Source organism: Crassostrea angulata, chromosome 6 (assembly GCF_025612915.1).
Source record: "Crassostrea angulata isolate pt1a10 chromosome 6, ASM2561291v2, whole genome shotgun sequence".
In the NCBI taxonomy this organism is placed as follows: Eukaryota; Metazoa; Mollusca; class Bivalvia; order Ostreida; family Ostreidae; genus Magallana; species Magallana angulata.
Window position 1 is genome coordinate 55,632,543 of NC_069116.1, and position 19,760 is coordinate 55,652,302.

General features: G+C 32.5%; 1 protein-coding gene across 1 annotated transcript; it reads left to right on the plus strand.

The window, feature by feature from the left end:
• The first annotated feature begins 8,589 nt into the window (after positions 1-8,589).
• LOC128190330 (eukaryotic translation initiation factor 2 subunit 2-like) lies at positions 8,590-14,782 on the plus strand. The gene is made up of 9 exons (XM_052862352.1): positions 8,590-8,688; positions 9,454-9,610; positions 10,957-11,045; positions 11,260-11,404; positions 11,860-11,939; positions 12,187-12,335; positions 12,900-12,956; positions 13,301-13,386; positions 14,187-14,782. Exons 1-9 carry the CDS (start codon positions 8,605-8,607, stop codon positions 14,360-14,362), a joined length of 1,023 nt encoding a protein of 340 aa, XP_052718312.1. The 5' UTR covers positions 8,590-8,604; the 3' UTR covers positions 14,363-14,782.
• Positions 14,783-19,760: the final 4,978 nt, after the last annotated feature.

The following is a 19,760-nucleotide window of genomic DNA, read 5'->3' on the forward strand; positions in this document are numbered from 1 at the left end:
CCAAGCATCTTCTTTAAACAAAGGTTGTGATTAAACGCACCCACCACAAAGCCCCTGCTGCTATCTTGAGGTCTTTTGTTCCTCGCTTTGCTGCGATGATGATCGGACCACTACATATAAGATTACCGAAATGATGCAACCTCTTTTTAGCCTCTGCTATTCTGTTGTAAACTGATCGATATTGAACCTGAAGAATATGTTGTCAAAGTAGCTTTTAGTGATTTTTTGGATGAGTCTGGTACATGGCCATGTTGCAGTTCTTCCATGATGATTATGATGAGTAAGAGCGGGATGGATCTATAAGCATTTGTTAGGTCTAGCCAAAATGTTGTTTTAGGTATCCATGGTTTTTTTAAGTTGATTTTAATCAACTCTCCTATGCAGTTACTCAGGCAAACCGAAAGTGAAACAGTGTTTGGACCTAAGCACAAATCAACACCGCTGACATCATTTAGTTCTAATCGATAAACTCGATGTAATGAGTTCTTAGGCATTGTTTTTCAAGGAAAGTATTTATTGATACCTTGTAAATAGTCAGATTTTAAATGATACGAACAATTTAGATACTTTTTGAAGTTGTACATATTATATATTCCTACGCCAGAGCTCGTTCAACCAGACGCTCTGCTGTCTTCGTAAATCTCCGACGAGCAGCGATTCTCTCTCTCTTGCTTGACGGTGATTAACGGATACAGCTAAGAGTCTGGTTGAACGAGACTAGAGTTCAATATTGCTTGGATCCTTACAATTTCTCATAACTATTCCGATTACTGATACGTAGTTTGATGGAATAGATCTTTGAATATAATTATTTACAACATGATTCATATTGGGTTTTCACGAAATTCCTGTGCATGGGAGAATTCATATTATAAAAAATGTGCGTAATTCAAATACATATAGGAAAGTACTTGCCATGCAAAATAACATATCATTGATTTTAAAATAAACAATAATCGATAAAATCAACTCCCATCAGTTCTTCAGTACTTTAATTTGATATACTAGCCTCTCTGGTTAGCTGTGTTATTAAACTGGTATGTTCTAGACATCCTGGAAATCCAGAGATAATTCCCCTTTCTTCACGGCAATATCAGTGTAGCAGTTGATTATGTACGCTGTCAATATTAGGAGTGTCATTGTTCTTGACAGTGGCTTACCTTGGTGGTGTATTCCTCTTATGATATCATAACTCTTGCTGTTATTTTTCCAAATACTAGTATTTTTCAAAATACCTGGGACGATTCTTTTCCTACAAATACCTTTAAGAAGCCTCCAAAGTCGACGCAATAGCTGTGGGCATCTTATACTTTATAGGCCCATTAGCCCAATAGCTGATCGGGATCTTGCTCTATTTACGACTTCCATAACTTCTTTCCATGTTGGTTCTTGGTTTTCTTGAGGTGATACTGGTTGTTCTACTTGTAATCATTTGAGCACTTTTCAATTGGGTCGCTCGTCATTGGGTCTGAATGGCTTGACATTAAGTGTTCCTCTATATTTTCTTTTTAGTTTTTAGTCCTCAACGCTCCTGAATTTTCGTCATCTAAAGCTGATTGTGTGAACCTAGAAGGGTCTTGGACAAAAACTGCTCTTCTTCTGGATGATTTTCTTTGCCATTTTCCTTGATATGTCTGTATTCTATTTTTACTTCAAGCGAGATCTTACGGTGTTCCTGAGTTGTTGTAGCCCTCCTGTATATTTTCCTAAACGACTTTTGCTTTTTATGCATATACGATTTCTGAGTTTGTTCTGACCTTTCTTTTTACGCTTCTTTGAAGAGCCGAATTCATGATAATTGTTAATATTTACATCGCCATTAAGCTGGTTCCACTTACCATTGTCGTTCATGGCTGGCGGTCTGGTCTTTTTCCTTTCCACTTCCTTCTGGGTCTTTTGCAAACTTCTCATCCCCTTATTAAAGGTGTATATCCTGCCTGTGACTGTACAGCTGTGTGGAGGCCATCATTGCTGCGGTGTATTTCCTGACTTTGAACCTCTTGCATTTCACCAGTTGGTATAGCTGCTGCGCTGGTTGACATCTAGCTTTAACTTGGTGAACTCGCAACCCTTTTCCAAATTTTGATTCCAGTCAATGTCGTTTGTACAAACCTGCTGGTCGTTTCTAGTGTGACTTTCGTGTTGAGCTCTGAGAGTATTGACCTTCTGAGTAACTCGTTGATTGTCTTTTGGATGCGTTCTAGTGGCAACTGTGACTCTGGTTGCTGTCCCTCATCACCCCGATTCTATTCTATTCTAGTGTCACCTGTCTTTGAAAAGTAACCAGTCTCTTCTGGTTGTCTCCCAGCCTTCCCTGGCTATCACTGGTTTTCTAGAGTTGAATAATCGCACAAAAGTGAAGTAACAGTTTGCTGAATCCATATACGTCATCATCCAGGTCCACCCGTCGTCGGTCGTTTCAACTCGTATCCTTGAACGTCCTCAAGATGCATGGTGAGTCAGCAATGATTGGCCAAATCGTTACCCGTCTGTACATGGCTTCCAGCTCTGTATTGCTCCTCTCCACCATAGTCAGATAGAAGATTTCTCAGATATTGGTGATAATAGTCTGTAAATATTGTCCTATACATGTACATAAGGGTGGAACTTACTGCAGGCACGTAGCATCGTTTTTGAAAGTGGGGGGGGGGGGGGGGCAAACTCATCCAAAAAATCTTGACAAGCAAAAAAAAAAAAAAAAAGAAAAAAAAAAGAAAAAGATCTTTTTCAACGTGTGTCGTCCTGATCTTGGCTCTTTGTCTTCTTTCTCTGGTAAAGGTCTTCTCGCATCTCTACCCCAATGGCATGCACAGTAAGTTCCACCCTTATGTATAGGACAATATTTACATCTACCGAGTATGATTCCTTCTATTTCTTGCGGAAACTTATAGTCAAATGGTTGCTCTGTAGACACGGCCGTGCTGAAGTCTACACGCCCCGTGTATCGGTTGGTTGAAACCTACAGCGACCTAAGAAAAACTACCGACTGCACGGAATAATCATGATATCGATGTTGTCAGACTCAAATCCCCGTAGGAGACGATTTGGAACGTACAGATGTATAACAGTAATTAAATGAATTTTACTTATTGTTTAACGAACAATTTGCTAAAAGAAAGATGTAAATATAAACAATAAAATGCTTTCCTTGATGATTCATGCGGGTTATGAAGGTTTTGCGATCATTGCAGAAAAAAATTACATAACCCATTAACGCGGGTCATACTTGATTTCAAACGGCGAGGAGTTTCCCGAAGGTGACGGAGTTAGGGTAGTGGCGAAGTTAGGGGGCTATATGCGATAGCATGTACATGTATATTTTAAAGAGACTGAATTTTATGTATAGTTAATTTTTGCAAAAAAGTTGTCTTTGAACCCCCTTTTCATAAAAATCTACATCACTTACATCTATCATTTATCATAATCGAATTATGTTGTCAAATCTGAATAAAATGTATCGGATGATATATATATATATATATATATATATATATATATATATATATATATATATATATATATATATATATATATCAGGCTTTGGGCGAATTACATTGTAAAGTAATGCATTACATTACCATTACTTCATGAATTTGGGCATTAAATTACCATTACCATTACTTGATTTTCTTGAAGTAATGCATTACCATTACCATTACTAAAGTAAAGTAATGCATTACCATTACCATTACTTTGTTTTAAAAAATTAAAGCTAAATAGTTTTTGCAAATGTTGCAAATAAAAAACACTCTTTAACATATTTACAGGTTCATTTTCATATCAGGTTCAAATTCAATGACATAATTATACAAGATTCATTATGTATTTGCTCAATATATAATCATATCTTATGGCATTATGAATAACATATAACATAAAAGTAAATTGATATGTATTATAGACATTTGACATGGTTCAATGTCAGGTATGAAATAGAGACACAGAAGTACATGCATAACAGAAAACAAATTATGGTATAACGTTGCTGTTATTTAAGCTAAATTGGGGTATTTCCCCAGATTAAACAAATCTTTATAATTTTGGAAACTTACTTTATTAATTTATAAACAGAGGGTTTTCCCAGTAATTCTTAATATATTTTACTCGGATTTCTTTATACTGAGGACACTTTAAGACAAAAGATTGCTGTTAGCCTGTTGCACTTTATGATCACCAAAGTTTCAAAGGGTTCATCTCTTAACTGCATCCTGTTAGGTTTGAAAATCTTCCCAGCTACATGTATACTAAATAAACATTCTACAGGAGCAGTGGAAGCTGGGACTGAATGTCTTATTTGCAATCTTTATATTAGGATATGTATTAAGAGCAATGATAGAAAAATTACATAAATCTTGTATTTTCTATCAGTGTAAACTAATGTACTTAATATAAGAGAGAGAGAGAGAGAGAGAGAGAGAGAGAGAGAGAGAGAGAGAATTTTCAAATGGGTTATAATATTGAAAGTGATTTTGATTTTCATCATGGATGGACAGTGCATTCATTTTGTTTTTAAAGGTGCATGTCCTTTTTTCTATTGGAACATAGCCAAGGGGAGGGGATTTGGGTGTTCAGTGCTTCTTATAACAATAGATTAATTATTTTGATACTTAGATTATCCTGGGGGCATTGTGTGTTGTTGACACCTTCTTAATTGAAGTGAAACTAATTGGAGTAAATTGTTTAAATGATTTCAAACTCTTAATAACAACACTCTTAAAAATGTTATGGAGTTGTGTCATTATATCAAGTAATAAAATGAACTTTTTAAAAATCTTTTCTTATAATACAACTAAAACATTTTTATCTGAAGAACATTTTTATCTCAAGAATTATTGCTTTCTCCTTTAAATTAATTTTAATCAAATACAACTTCAGCTATTCATTTATTTATCACATTTTTTAAAGTGAACATGCATAAATAGGCATGCATAGTAATGCAAAGTAATGCCATGTAATGCCAGCATTACACTAGATTTTGGAAAGTAATGAATTACATTACCATTACTTGTAATGCTAATTTTGTGGCATTACACATTACTAGCATTACTTTGAAAACATGTAATGCATTGCAATGCATTACCATTACATTTAGCATTACCCCAAGCCTGATATATATATATATATATATATATATATATATATATATATATATATATATATATATATATATATATATATATATATATATAATCTGAAACAATATAATTTATAAAATCATTAACAAAAATATTTTTATTTTTATTCAAATAATCTCTCTGAATACGACATTTATCACGCGTGCTTATATCTTATGAACCTAACTCCGTCACCCACATGCTCTATGATATGGCAGGGAATTAAGACACATTAACAATTTAGTTAAAACACCATTTGTATCTAGGCCAAGTTATAATAAGTAAAAATGGTGCATACAATTTAAATTATATTTAATTTCATCGAAATGAAATGATCGCCAGAATAAAAAATGGGTCCATGTAACAACAATCACAATGGCCTTTTCAGAATGTAAGGATGCCGTTTGATTTATGTCCTTACATATTTCAAATATTTTATATCATTAATTAATATATTACTTATTATATTATTTATTTATTACATTTTTAGAAATGTAGCATATTCTAAATAGCGATATATTGGAGATATATATCTATGCCCTGTATAAGGCAAAAGTATCGTCATGAGCGATTTGACGTTATCATCAAGAGTAGTGCATAAAGGCTATTGCGGACTGAAAAAAATGTATTAATTACCTTAATCAAAAATGTATTACATGTGAAATGTTTCATCTTGACCTCTCTAAAAATGGCTGACCACCGTAAATGGTCGAATGGGCCCGCATGTCAGAAATATCGATATTTTAGTGCATCCGTGAAAAAGTTTTAGCTGATTTCACACAATTATGTGTGCATAAAATGAACAAGGTTTAATTCTGTTATTTTTATATTTATATAAAGGTTTTACTTTTAATAAGGCATTTATTTATCAAGCATATGCAAAAGGGTCATAAAATTGTGCAAAATTTTTATTTTGATTTTTTTTACAGTGTCTAAATTCAGTTCATTAGGGCAACACGGTGATGATTAAAGGGGTGTTAGATATCGAATGAATCCATTAATGGAATTACTTGATGTTTCCAAAAAATGTATGATATTATCTTGAACTTTCTCATTTTATTAAAATTGAAAACATGTATAATGCTAAATATATATCGTATATTTTCTTCCATTTTTTTAATTTAAATTTTATTAGATTAAAATATTGATTTTTAAATTTAAAATTTTTAAATTCAATTTAGTTTTTAATGCAGAGTTGTTCCTCTTGTTGGAGCTCTTTAATGACCTTCTTACACGAAGTATGGCGGCCAAAATGTGTAAAAATATAATATCCATTGGTTTCCGATAGTCTTACACTAAACACGGCTAATTGTCTCTTTGGTTAACAATTTTGAAACTTTGCCATTTTTAACTTCAGCCATCAGGTACAGGTCTAGGCAACCTACGGTTTTGGAGGATAGATGCTTGCACCCCCCTGGTGGATCTTTTCAGATGAAGGGCAATTAACTCTGTATTTACAGAGGGAGTTAACTATGACGTAAATATAATCATAAGACAACGAAAAAACCACGTTATTTAGCTGTCAATAATTATATTTATTGATAATATTTAATAAATATTAAAGTTAAAATAATTGCAGGGCTGATTTTAAAGAAAAATATTTTCAGTGGAGACTCTCACATTTTTTTAATACTCGATCAGTATAATCGATATTTATAAATGGTGTCATTTAATTCATGTTAATTAATATAAGTTGACAATGTCTTTTTGTGTGAAGGAATTAATTTTGCATGATACTAAATAACCTGTGTATTAATAAGAATAAGAGTTACAAAGTCCTTATAGGGTGTGCAAAACATTTACTTAAATTATACATATACAATACAGCTGACCATAAGATATCCATTATTGTCTCTAAACGTGGATACATTCAGTTATGTCTGAATGAGGAATAAACATCACCATTTTGTGATTTTTATTAAATAAAACAGTTGTATACAGTCTCTGTTATTTGTAAAACTGAACACAGGAAGTACACACTTTCAAAGCATATTGTGAAAATACTTATACATAGAATTTCAAATCGCCGCATACAATCATTAGTTTATTTCCTTAACTTCAGTTTCCATGGTCTGGTGCTTGCATTTTTTCATTAAAAAGATATTCACGAAGCCTTTGAAATATACCGATACTATCCTCCAAAAATGGAGGATAATTTCACTATCAATGCAAAGCGACCTTCCATATATGGTAAAAATTGGCAGCCATCTTGAAAATGAGCTATCCTCAAAAACGGATCGAGGTTGCCTAGAACTGGCCATAGCTAGCATCGGAAAAGGCCGATATAAAATCAAAGTTAGTCTTCGTCACATGCAGTTTCTAGCTATAGTGCCGCAGTTGATCAATGAAAATTGGCGACATATGTTTTCGATAGTAGGATTCATTAACATTTTTTTAGTTACACACAAATGTGACATACTATAGGACCTGACCTTTTGAATATATTCTTGATGTTGCGCACGGTGTTGGAGTTAATTTCGGTAATGTAAAAAAACGTCATTTTCACTCATAACGTAATGATACATTTCATTAAAGTTCACCGAGATAATGTAGTTTATTTGAGATATGTACCTAAAAAGTGTTACCTATCTACATGCCATTTCTAGTGAAATTTTCAGTTTTTAACACCGATTTATAAAATATAAAAAAAAAAAATCCTACATTTTATTACATGTTTTGTTGAAGTCCGAATACATTCGCGAACAGATCAGTATATAAAATTACATATGTCCAATTTTTTTTAATAATAGTCAAATACTAGTACTGTGCACGCACCTTGAAAGGACATTTTAACACCAACACCGTGCGCGACGTCTCTTTTATATTTTCAAAAGTTTTCCAAGCCTTTATTTTCACTTAAATCGTCATATATGTATTATTTATAGTTTTCTCCATGAATTCAATGTATCACATATAATCATTACAATATACGTACCGTTTATTTATTACCCTTCAATAGGATTCCAAATAAGTTTATTTATTACCCTTCAATAGGATTCCAAGCTAAGAAAAGCTTTACAAAGTCATGAGATAATTTTAGCATATGAATACGTCATCAAAGACCGGACGATGAGTATTTTAGATACTGTGGTATCATAATTGGAAATTTTAGTGACTTTACTTGAAGCACTAACTTAGCCTAAAATAAATTTTATTAGTCACTTAATTAAATAATTTTAACCATTTAACGCTGCATAACTTAGACGGTACTTATGTATAAAACCGAAAAGAGATTTTGTAGTCCGATTTCCCAAGTAATTTGGACAATGATGTAATTTTAGAGAAAACTTGCGCGTCCAAAATAGATTGACGATACCGGAAACACTGACGACACTCTCTATATATAGTAAACTGTTTCATTTAAAAATGATGAAACAATTTATTGTTGTGTTAATTAAAAATTGTGTCTCTATTTACATGACGTTCTGTTTTCAGTTGTGCTTTTGATTCTATAATTTAAGTAACAACAAGTGTGTACCTGCGTTTTATAATGTTTACAGTCCCGACCAGGCCTCCATACTTTAAATCTGATGCAACCCGGCATTGTGGAAGCAACATGGCTGAAGACGAGCTGGTAAGAACAGAAATCAATATGGCGATGTCTATCAAAGTAGCACATGCTGAAAATGGCGGGTTTATCGAGTCTTACGATGCAGATTTCCCTAATATAAGACGATGTATTATAATTGTTCAACGTAAATTCAGATTTGAGAAATTACCAGATGGTCTCCTCCATTATTTCTACAACGTAGTTAAAACTTCGTCAGTTAACAAATATATTTGTTTAAGAACTAAAACACTCCTTTATAACTTATAACAACTAACCTAAAATCGTGAAGGAAGAAAAAAAAGTGTGTTTATTCCCACGCCAAACACACCGCGCCGTTTACTCAATTTACCATTGGCATTGTAAATATATCAATCACTAAACGACGTTCCTTGAAGTTAAAAATTTACACCAATTTTATTCAAAGATTGCATGATAACTTGTTTTTTCCATAAAAAATATATTACAGAAAATGAAATTTATTTAACCTTTACATGCCCATTTATGTGAACACATTTTATTTTCATGATAATTCATTTTGTGTTGTAACTTTCTGTTTGATGGGCTAAACAAAATAGTTAAACACTTGTATAGTCCTTCTTGCTGAAGTTACCATGGCTTGTACCTAAATTTATAAAAATCTGCATGGTGCAACATTAGTTGGTATTTTATACGGGGACAGTTTGTCTTAATTTCTTTTCCTTATTCGATAGAAATTGTGAACCACCCTAACGGTAACCCAGTGTATACTTACTCAAATATTTAAGCTACCAATTCCTATGATAATTTCAGTTACCGTTTGATCCCTCAAATATGAAAAAGAAGAAGAAGAAAAAGAAGATGCCATTTGAATTGGATGGAGGAACAGAGGAGGCAGAGACCCCCACCCCAGCCCCAGAGGAGGAGGCACCTGCAGCAGAGCCAGAAACCTCTGAAAAAGCAGATGATGGTAAATATTATAACTGTACTGGCGTGCGACCAGTTCTCGCCGAGTACCATTTCTCGCCAGTACATTGTGACGTCATTTTATTAAAACATAAAATTATATACGAAAAATGACGTCACAATGTACTGGCGAGAAATGGTACTCGGCGAGAACTGGTCGCACGCCAGTACCTTTTTTTTTTCATTAGGTCACCAATTGTTTTTTGGGTTTTTTTTGTCTGCAGAGCCATCACTCCCCTCAAATTTGAACCAAATATCAAACCCATTCCTCATGGCAAAAAGCAACAGATTTTCCAAGTTTCATGATTAAAATTCCTAAATGCATTAGAGTTATAAATTACAACTTGTGGGAAATGTTAGTTTTTTGGTTGGTAAATATGCCCTATTTGGTTGAAGCTGGCCAGTATTCTCAACAAATGATCAAGGGGGGAAACTGATTATCATCTCAATTAAAAGGTTTTCACAACTTGACTTAACACCCGTGGTAAATAATAGCCTGGTTTAAAATTGGCATAATGAGTGATGCAAATTTAATAGAGTCCTCAGAAAATTACAATCAATGTTTAAATTATTGTTCTGACAATAGAATTGGTTGGTATCTTGTTTAGAAATAATAAGCCTCCCAAATAAATGCTCAGATTATTATAAAATCATTTAACGTTGGACATCTGCGTTACATCAATAATATATTAATTTAAAACAGAATTTTGTTAATAAGATAATGCAAGTATTTCATTTATAATATGTAAAGAAATATAAATTTCACTTGAAATAGATTTGTTTCTTTTTTCCAAATTTGATTTGAACCATTTTTAAATTATTTTTGAAAAATAGGGTTTTTTTAATCCATGTTTGTGGGTTTCCTTACTTGCTACATGTACCAACGAAATTACGTCCCCACCAACCAGGAAAATGTTGGCTATCCACGAACATTGACTACCATGAATAAAAATGATTCCACAGAGTTTGTACCACATTATTATTTTTTTGTCATTAGGTCACCAATTAAAAAAAAAAAAATTTTGTCTCACCCTGTGAAATTATGATTGCTTTTCAGATTATTCATGTTAAATGATATTCTAGCAAGAGGGACTTATCAGGTTACCATTCAAAAGTGAAATAAAGATAATTTCAATAATCTATGGATTGATAAATCCCTCTTGATTGTACTAATGTCATATTGTACTATCTGAATGATGTAATACAAACATTACCATTCATCTGATTATTAGCAAACTAAGTGGATGATATGACAAGTTTGGTCAGTATTTTTTTATTTATTGTTTATAATGCAAAAAAGCCTGATCTGGAGTTAATTTTTACTATTTTATCCTTGCATTCCTTTTACAGATTTTTCACTGGACTTTGGTATCAAAAAGAAAAAGAAGAAAAAGAAAGCATTTGATATGAATGAATTGGAAGACAACTTACCAGAACCAGTATGTGTAAAAATCTAGTATTAATTCTAATGCTTGTTATTATTTCTCACTAATGAATACTGATTTAGATGATACTACATGTACCTGGTACATGATTGTATATTTGATTTTAGTTTTGTCTCATACATATAAACTTGTTGATAACTTTCAGTAGTAATTTATAAATGTATGCGAAACCAGGATATTAATGCAAAACAATCTGTGAAATTGACAGGAATCTAAAGCAGAAACAGAGGAACAAGAGGCACCAGAAGGGGTAGAGGAAGACATGAATTTTGCTTTACCCTTAAAGAAGAAAAAGAAAAAGAAGGTGGACTTCACAATGATTGAAAATGAAGATTCTGAAAAGCCAAGTGATGGTACTGCTATTTAAACGCATTGATTAAATCAAAGAAAGAGTTGAAGACAGAAAGTTTGTCAAATCCTATTTCACAGGATGCATTGCCAGTCTCTGTTAAAATGCTCGTGTATATGTACAGTACTGATGTCCTTGCCAAGATTTGGGAAATGAAAAGATATTACAAAATATTAGTTATTATGATATAATCAGTTGAATATAATTAGCCCTGAAGATTTCTTCCTCATATCTTAGTGACATTCCAAACATTTACATTTTTGACATATGCACATGAATAATTAACAAGGACCTTGCTTGTTTAGAAAAATTCTTGTAATTACAAAAAAATTGCAAATTACTGGTACTTGTTTCTAAATCACAACCAAGATATGAAATGATTTTCAGATACATGTATGATAATAATTTTTTGGCAAAGTAAGGCTTGGTTTGAGTTTCATGCTCTTTCTATTTTTCTAGACCTGGACCTGGATGATGCTCGGCCCGTGCCCGAGGGGAAGGCGTGGCTTGCCTCTGACAGGGACTACACATACGATGAGGTGAGGTTGGACTAGGAATGAGAAGTAGACCGTATGACACAGAGATCACTCTTAAAATGAATTTTTGCTAACATCAAACCAGTTTCATTCCCCCTAATCCTATTGTTGTGTTATAATTTTTAGGGTAAAAAATGAAATATGGTTAAAACAAATTAAAATTGCTTATCCTTGATGTTTCACTTTACCTGTAATCCCAAAATTTAGATTTCTAATTGATATTTATCTTGAATCTTTATTTCTGTCTTAGTTACTGACACGAGTATTTGATATCATACGAGAGAAAAATCCTGACATGGTTGCTGGAGAAAAGAAGAAATTTGTCATGAGACCTCCACAGGTGCTGAAAGTTGGAACTAGAAAGTCATCATTTGCAAACTTCTCAGACATATGTAGATTGTAAGTATTTGAATTCATTTAATGGAAAAAATTTAATTGAAAGTTATTTTACAGTGTACACTTTTAAAATAATGCACTACATATATATATTTATACATACACCGTACTACATATATCTGTAAAAGATACCCAATTTGCTTGCAAGAAAATTTAATTAGCACCTCAATGTAAGTTTTCTAACCTCAAATCAGTCCTTTAATGTCTTTTCTAAAGATTATCTGCAAGAAGCATCATTGAAAAAAATCATGGCTTTGAATATTTTATTCAATGGTAAATCTCTTGATATGGTCATCATTAATAAAAGTTTGTTTACGGTATGTGTGCATTGATAGTCTATAGCCTTAATACATTGATAACCTATAGCCTTATTAAACATAAGAAGTCTTTCTTTATTGAAAATGTATGGCAATCATTATGATAGCTAGTACATGTAATTAAAGTGCAAAGAGTCACTTTGTTCCAGAGTTGCAATTCATTTCATATAAAAGATACTAGTAATCAGATACAAGTTCATGTACAGGTATGCTTTTTTTTCTCTCTATTAATGAATTTACTTAATTTCAGATTACATCGACAACCCAAACATGTATTGGCATTTTTATTAGCCGAATTGGGAACTAGGTAAGCATCGGCAACTATTTTTCTTAGTTAGTGTTGTCCTTTTTATTAGGTAAACTTAACATAAATCTGTAAATTTTTGTGATGATCTAATTTTTCCCTTTTTTCGTGATCACGTTTACATTGCAAAATGTTCATTAGACAGAAATTATATGCAGTATTGTTTGGTACATTGTATAAGAATTTTTTTCACATTGAACAAATTACTGCTGCAAATAAAAAATATTACACATTTCCCCTTTTTGCAAGTTTTGTGACGTGTGAAAAAGATGGATATATGGTGGTTCCTCATTTTGTACATGTATAAAAGAGTTCTTTTGACTTCAATTTTATATTCTTCTTTATAGCGGGTCTGTGGACGGTAATAACCAGCTCATTATCAAAGGAAAATACAACCAGAAACAGATTGAAAATGTCCTTAGGCGATATATCAGTAAGTATTGACTTAATTCATATGTAGAGGTAAACTTATGGAGTAGATTTTTTTTTTTTATAAAACAGATTGCTTTGTCATATATTATGTCGAGTCAGCAGTTGCATTCCCTTGTTTATTCCGTGACCACTCCTCAATAACAATCTAAGCTTAACTCTTGTAAGATTACTTAGACTTTGTATTTGACCTGTACATCTCACTAACCATTGTCAATAGTCATCATTTAAAAGTTTGACATATCAATTGTTGTCAGATTAAAACAAACTTTTGTAAACCTTTAAATATGCACTTAATGTGCATTCAAAAGATAGAAGAGGGGCAAAACCTAAGAGACAAAATTATGTATTGAAGGAAAACAGAATCATTATTTGAGTACACTGTATTATGATGTGATCAAATACGGTTTGGGGGGGATGATTAAATATCAAAATAGACACTGATAAAATGTATTGGACTATATATTATGAAATTGATATACATTTGTAGTGTTATCACAGACAATGACACTGAAAAATGTAAATATATGTACATGTTTACAGTTACAAGGTACATGTATAGATAATGCAAATGAAGCATGATATGCATCGTTTTTATTTGCAAATGGCCAGTTTAGGACAAATACTTGCAAAGATAGAAGTTGTTACATGCATATCTATTTCTAGAAGTATAAGCTAGGTATTTAGTATTCTAGTGCAAAGAAAATGCAGGGGTTGCTCACATAATTATTGACTTTTTATTGCACACATATTATGATTGGTTCACAGTACATGTACTTTACAGTCCACTGATTTGTTTTACAGAGGAATACGTGACTTGTCACACCTGTAGATCACCCGACACTCTCCTACAGAAAGACACAAGAATTTTCTTCCTCCAGTGTGAGTCGTGTGGATCAAGATGTTCCGTCACTAGCATTAAATCCGGATTCCAGGCCGTCACAGGAAAGAGAGCGGCCATACGAGCAAAGACGGCATGATTGTAATCACCATCTGTCAGACAGAACTTTCAGGTCTTTCATTTTACCAGTGGTTAATGCCGTGTTTGTTGTTTGTTTGAAAGCAAACATGAAGGGTACATCAAGAACAAGTAAATAAGTTCATGTGAACTGAACTTTGTGTATGATTTGTATATAAAGTGCATATATAACTGCTTTATGATTATGTCTGGAGTTATTTTAGCTAATTGTTTATACCATTACAAAAATAAGAGTTCAACTGGCATCCACTGCAACAAATGCAAAAACTACTGATTCGGATTGTAAATTGTCGTCTCCAGAAGTTGTGTATTTGTTTGACATCCCAGAAAGACTGGGTGAAACGTGTCATTCTTTCTGTAAATTATCAAAACATATTTATTGTCCATGATTTTAATGACAATAAATTATATTGAGAATTCATCTGTGCGAATTTTTCTTTAAAAATATTCAGCATGGTCATTTATATTCATTGTTTATTAACTGATTTAATAACTGAGCAGAACAGATGCTCATTAGCATAAGGACGCAATACTGATGTGAGTCTAGAATTACCTGTACTAGAAACACTTATTAGGGTCTTCCGTTTCCAACGGAAGACCCTTTTGTTTTTCTACGGTTTCTTTTTTAGGGTCTTCCGTTTTCAACGGAAGACCCTCTTGTTATTCTATTGTTTCTTTTTCATTATTATTATTTTTCTTTTTCTTTATTTTTCTGACTTTTTCAAAGCTTAATATCTCAAAAAGTTTTCAACAGATTTACATGAAACTTTCAGGGATTATGTAACATTATTGTGCCTCAAAGATCTTAAATTTTCAACTACAACGTTACTTCCGTTTTTACGTTACGTCAATTTTTAAATTTTAAAAAAGTGATTTTGTCCAGGGCGTTTTTCAAAAACGGTTCAAGATAAAGACTTGGAATTTTCTGTGTTGAAGCAATGATCGTTTTTATTTGGACATAAGACTGGAAATTAGTTTCCGTCACTTCCGGTCCAAACCGGAAGTGTTTTAAAATTTTCGAATTTTCGAATTTTTCGTTTCAATTTAAAATGTTTACGAGGTTTGTAGAGTTTGTTATGCTGAACACGAATCTGAAATCCGTTTGAAAATCGGACGATGCATTACAGAGATATCGGGGGTTAAAAATTGATTTTTCCGGAAATTTTGATTCCGCGTCCTTGGTTTAAAAAATAGCGTAATGTTCAAAGTAAGATTAACTCGTACCAAAAATAATCGCTAAGTCGTACTTGAACACATTCGGATTTTTTTGTTAAGTCGTTCTTGAAATCAGAAAGGTTTTTGTTAAGTCGTACTTAAAATCATTCGTATTTTGTTAAGTCGTACAAGGAATAAATCGATTTTTTTTCATCTTTTTATTTTAGTTACTCTTGTTATTGGTTTAAGGGCTCTGCTTCATACAGGAACTTCCAGCTTTACTTCCGATATTAACGGAAGACCCACTCGTTGCTTTGCAACGAGCTTTGCTCTAGTTTTCTTATTCTTATTATTATTATTCTTTTTATTTTTTTTCCAACTCAAATATTTCAAAAACGCTTCCATCGATTGTTTTGAAATTTGCAGGTTTAATGTGTATCTGAAAGATCTCTATAATATAAAAAAATTGTTTGATGACGTCATCAATTTCGTCAGATATTGACGTTTTTCACGTTTTAAAAAGTGATTTTGTCCGGAGCTTTTCTCATTTTTGATTTAAGGTAAAGCTATGAGATTTACAGAAAAGGTAGAACTATCGTTTTACTTATGACATAAGGCTGGAAACTCAATTCGGACACTTCCGGTCGAAACCGGAAGCAAAACCATTTTTTTTAAATTTTCATGTTTTTCAATTTTAAAACTTTTACGTATGTATCTTACAGTATTTTTCATGCTGAGTTCAAAACTGAAATCCTTTTTTGAATCGGACGATGCATTACAGAGATATAGGGGTTTAAAAATTGATTTTTCCGGAAATTTTGATTCCACGTCCTTGGTTTAAAAAATAGCGTTATATTCAAAGTGAAATTAACTCGTACCAAAAATAATTGTTAAGTCGTACTTGATCACATTTGGATTTTTTTTGGTAAAGTCGTTCTTGAAATCGGAAAGGTTTTTGTTAAGTCGTACCTAAATTATTCGGATTTTGTTAAGTCGTACCAGAAATAATTCGATTTTTTTCATCTTTTTATTTTAGTTACTTTTGTTATTGGTTTAGGAGCTCTGCTTCTTACAGGAACTTCTAGCTTTACTTCCGATATTAACGGAAGACCCAGTCGTTGCTTTGCAACGAGCTTTGCTCTAGTTATTATTCTTGTTTTTCCTTCTGACTTCTTTTTTGCTTTATATCTCAAAAACTATTCAACCAATTTGCAAGAAATTTTCAGGGATTATTTTAATTTCTTGTCCCTTGAAACCTTTAAACTTTTAGTCATTAAGTCACTTCCGGTTTCTAGTTACGTCATTTTTAAAATTTTCAAAAAGTGATTTTGTCCAGCACTTTTCTCGTAAACGGTTGTTTATAAAGACTTGAAATTTTCTGTGGTTGTAAATCTGCGAATTGACTTATGGCAAATGTACAGAAAAAATTATTTTGTCACTTCCGGTCGAAACCGGAAGTGAAACAAATTTTTCGAAAAAATGAATTTTCTAATCAAATCAAAAACAAATATGTGTTTTATAGAGCTTATTTAGCTGAATCTAACACTGAGAGCCGTTTCAAAATTGGACGATGCATAACAGAGATATCGGGGTTTAAAAATTGATTTTTCCGGAAATTTTGATTCCGCTTCCTTGGTTTAAAGAATAGCGTAATGTTCAAAGTAAAATTAACTCGTACCAAAAATAATTGTTAAGTCGTACTTAAACACATTCGGATTTTTTTGTTAAGTCGTTCTTGAAATCGGAAATGTTTTTGTTAAGTCGTACTTAAAATCATTCGTATTTTGTTAAGTCGTACCAGGAATAATTCGATTTTTTCATCTTTATTTTCGTTACTCTTGTTGTTGGTTTAAGAGCTCTGCTTCTGACAGGAACTTCCAGCTTTACTTCTGACATTAACGGAAGACCCACTCGTTGCTTTGCAACGAGCTTTGCTCTAGTTTTTTTTATCTTTTTGTACTTAGGTTTCTTTGTTACTAGATTAAGAACTCTGCTTCTTAGACGAACTTCTAGGGTTGCTTTCGACATTAGCGGAAAACCCACTCGTTGCTTTGCAACGAGCTTTGCTCTAGTTTATTATTATTATTCTTCTTGTTTTTCCTTCTGACTTCTTTTTTGCTTTATATCTCAAAAACTATTCAACCAATTTGCAAGAAATTTTCAGGGATTATTTTAATTTCTTGTCCCTTAAAACCTTCAAACTTTTAGTCATTAAGTCACTTCCGGTTTCTAGTTACGTCATTTTAAAATTTTCAAAAAGTGATTTTGTCCAGCACTTTTCTCGTAAACGGTTGTTTATAAAGACTTGAAATTTTCTGTGGTTGTAAATCTGCGAATTGACTTATGGCAAATGTACAGAAAAAATTATTTTGTCACTTCCGGTCGAAACCGGAAGTGAAACAAATTTTTCGAAAAAATGAATTTTCTAATCAAATCAAAAACAAATATGTGTTTTATAGAGCTTATTTAGCTGAATCTAACACCGAAAGCCGTTTCAAAATTGGACGATGCATAATAGAGATATCGGGGTTTAAAAATTGATTTTTCCGGAAATTTTGATTCCGCTTCCTTGGTTTAAAAAATAGCGTAATGTTCAAAGTAAAATTAACTCGTACCAAAAATAATTGTTAAGTCGTACTTAAACACATTCGGATTTTTTTGTTAAGTCGTTCTTGAAATCGGAAATGTTTTTGTTAAGTCGTACTTAAAATCATTCGTATTTTGTTAAGTCGTACCAGGAATTATTCGATTTTTTCATCTTTTTATTTTCGTTACTCTTGTTGTTGGTTTAAGAGCTCTGCTTCTGACAGGAACTTCCAGCTTTACTTCTGACATTAACGGAAGACCCACTCGTTGCTTTGCAACGAGCTTTGCTCTAGTTTGTTATTTTAATTCAGAGTATACATATACCGGTACATTTATCAAGTACTTTTGAATCTTCAGCACTTCTTAAAATACTTTTATTGTTATACGTGTAATACAGTTGTGTCCACAATATGTTTTGCCTTAATTATACCCCCGCTCCGAAGGAGAGGGGGTATACTGTTTTACCCTTGTGTGTCTGTCTGTCCGTCTGTCCGTCCGTAACAAAAATTTCTGTCGCATTTATCTCAGCAACTATTTATCGCAGATGCTTGAAATTTTTACACAGTGTTTGTTAAGGCATGCCATATCGTGGGATATATTTTTGTACCAATCGGACATCAACTTCCTGTTTAATGACAACTTTGCTTATTTTTTAACCAAAATTTTCAAACAAATTTTCGTCAAAGATTTCTCAGCAACTATTTATCGCAGATGCTTGAAATTTTTACACAATATTTGTATAGGCATACCATTCGTAGGATATATTTCTGTACCAATCAGACGTCAACTTCCTGTTAAATGACGACTTTGTTTATTTTTAGCAAAAATTTTCAAACAAATTTTTGTCAAAGAATTCTCAGCAACTGTTTATTGCAGATGCTTGAAATTTTTACACAGTATTTGTATAGGCATGCCATATCGTGGGATATATTTTTGTATCAATCAGACGTCAACTTCCTGTTAAATGACGACTTTGTTTATTTTTAGCAAAAATTTTCAAACAAATTTTAGTCAAAGAATTCTCAGCAACTGTTTATCGCAGATGTTTGAAATTTTAACACACTATTTGTTTTAGCATGCCATATTGTGGAATATATATTTGTATCAATCGGATGTCAACTTTCTGTTAAATAATGACTTTGTTTATTTTTAGCCAAAATTTTCAAACAAATTTTCGTCAAAGATTTCTCAGCAGCTATTTATCGCAGATGCTTGAAATTTTTACACAGTGTTTGTTAAGGGATGCCATACCGAGGATATATTTTTGTACCAATCGGACGTCAACTTCCTGTTAAATGAGTACTTTGTTTATTTTAGCCAAAATTTTCAAACAAATTTTCATCAAAGATTTCTCAGCAGCTATTTATTTCAGATGCTTGAAATTTTTACACAGTATTTGTATAGGCAATATGCCATATTGTTGGATATATTTCTGTACCAATCGGATGCCAGCTTTCTGTTAAATGTCAACTTTGCTTATTTTGCATATTCACATCAGAGAGGGGGTATCACTAGTGAGCATTGGCTCACAGATATCTTGTTCAGTCAGCTTGCATGTGTCACACAAGTTATTAATATTTGGACAAAAACGTGTATCTCATAACACAAGAGGCCTAAGGGCATAAACAGTCACCTGAGTATGATAAAAAATTTACTCT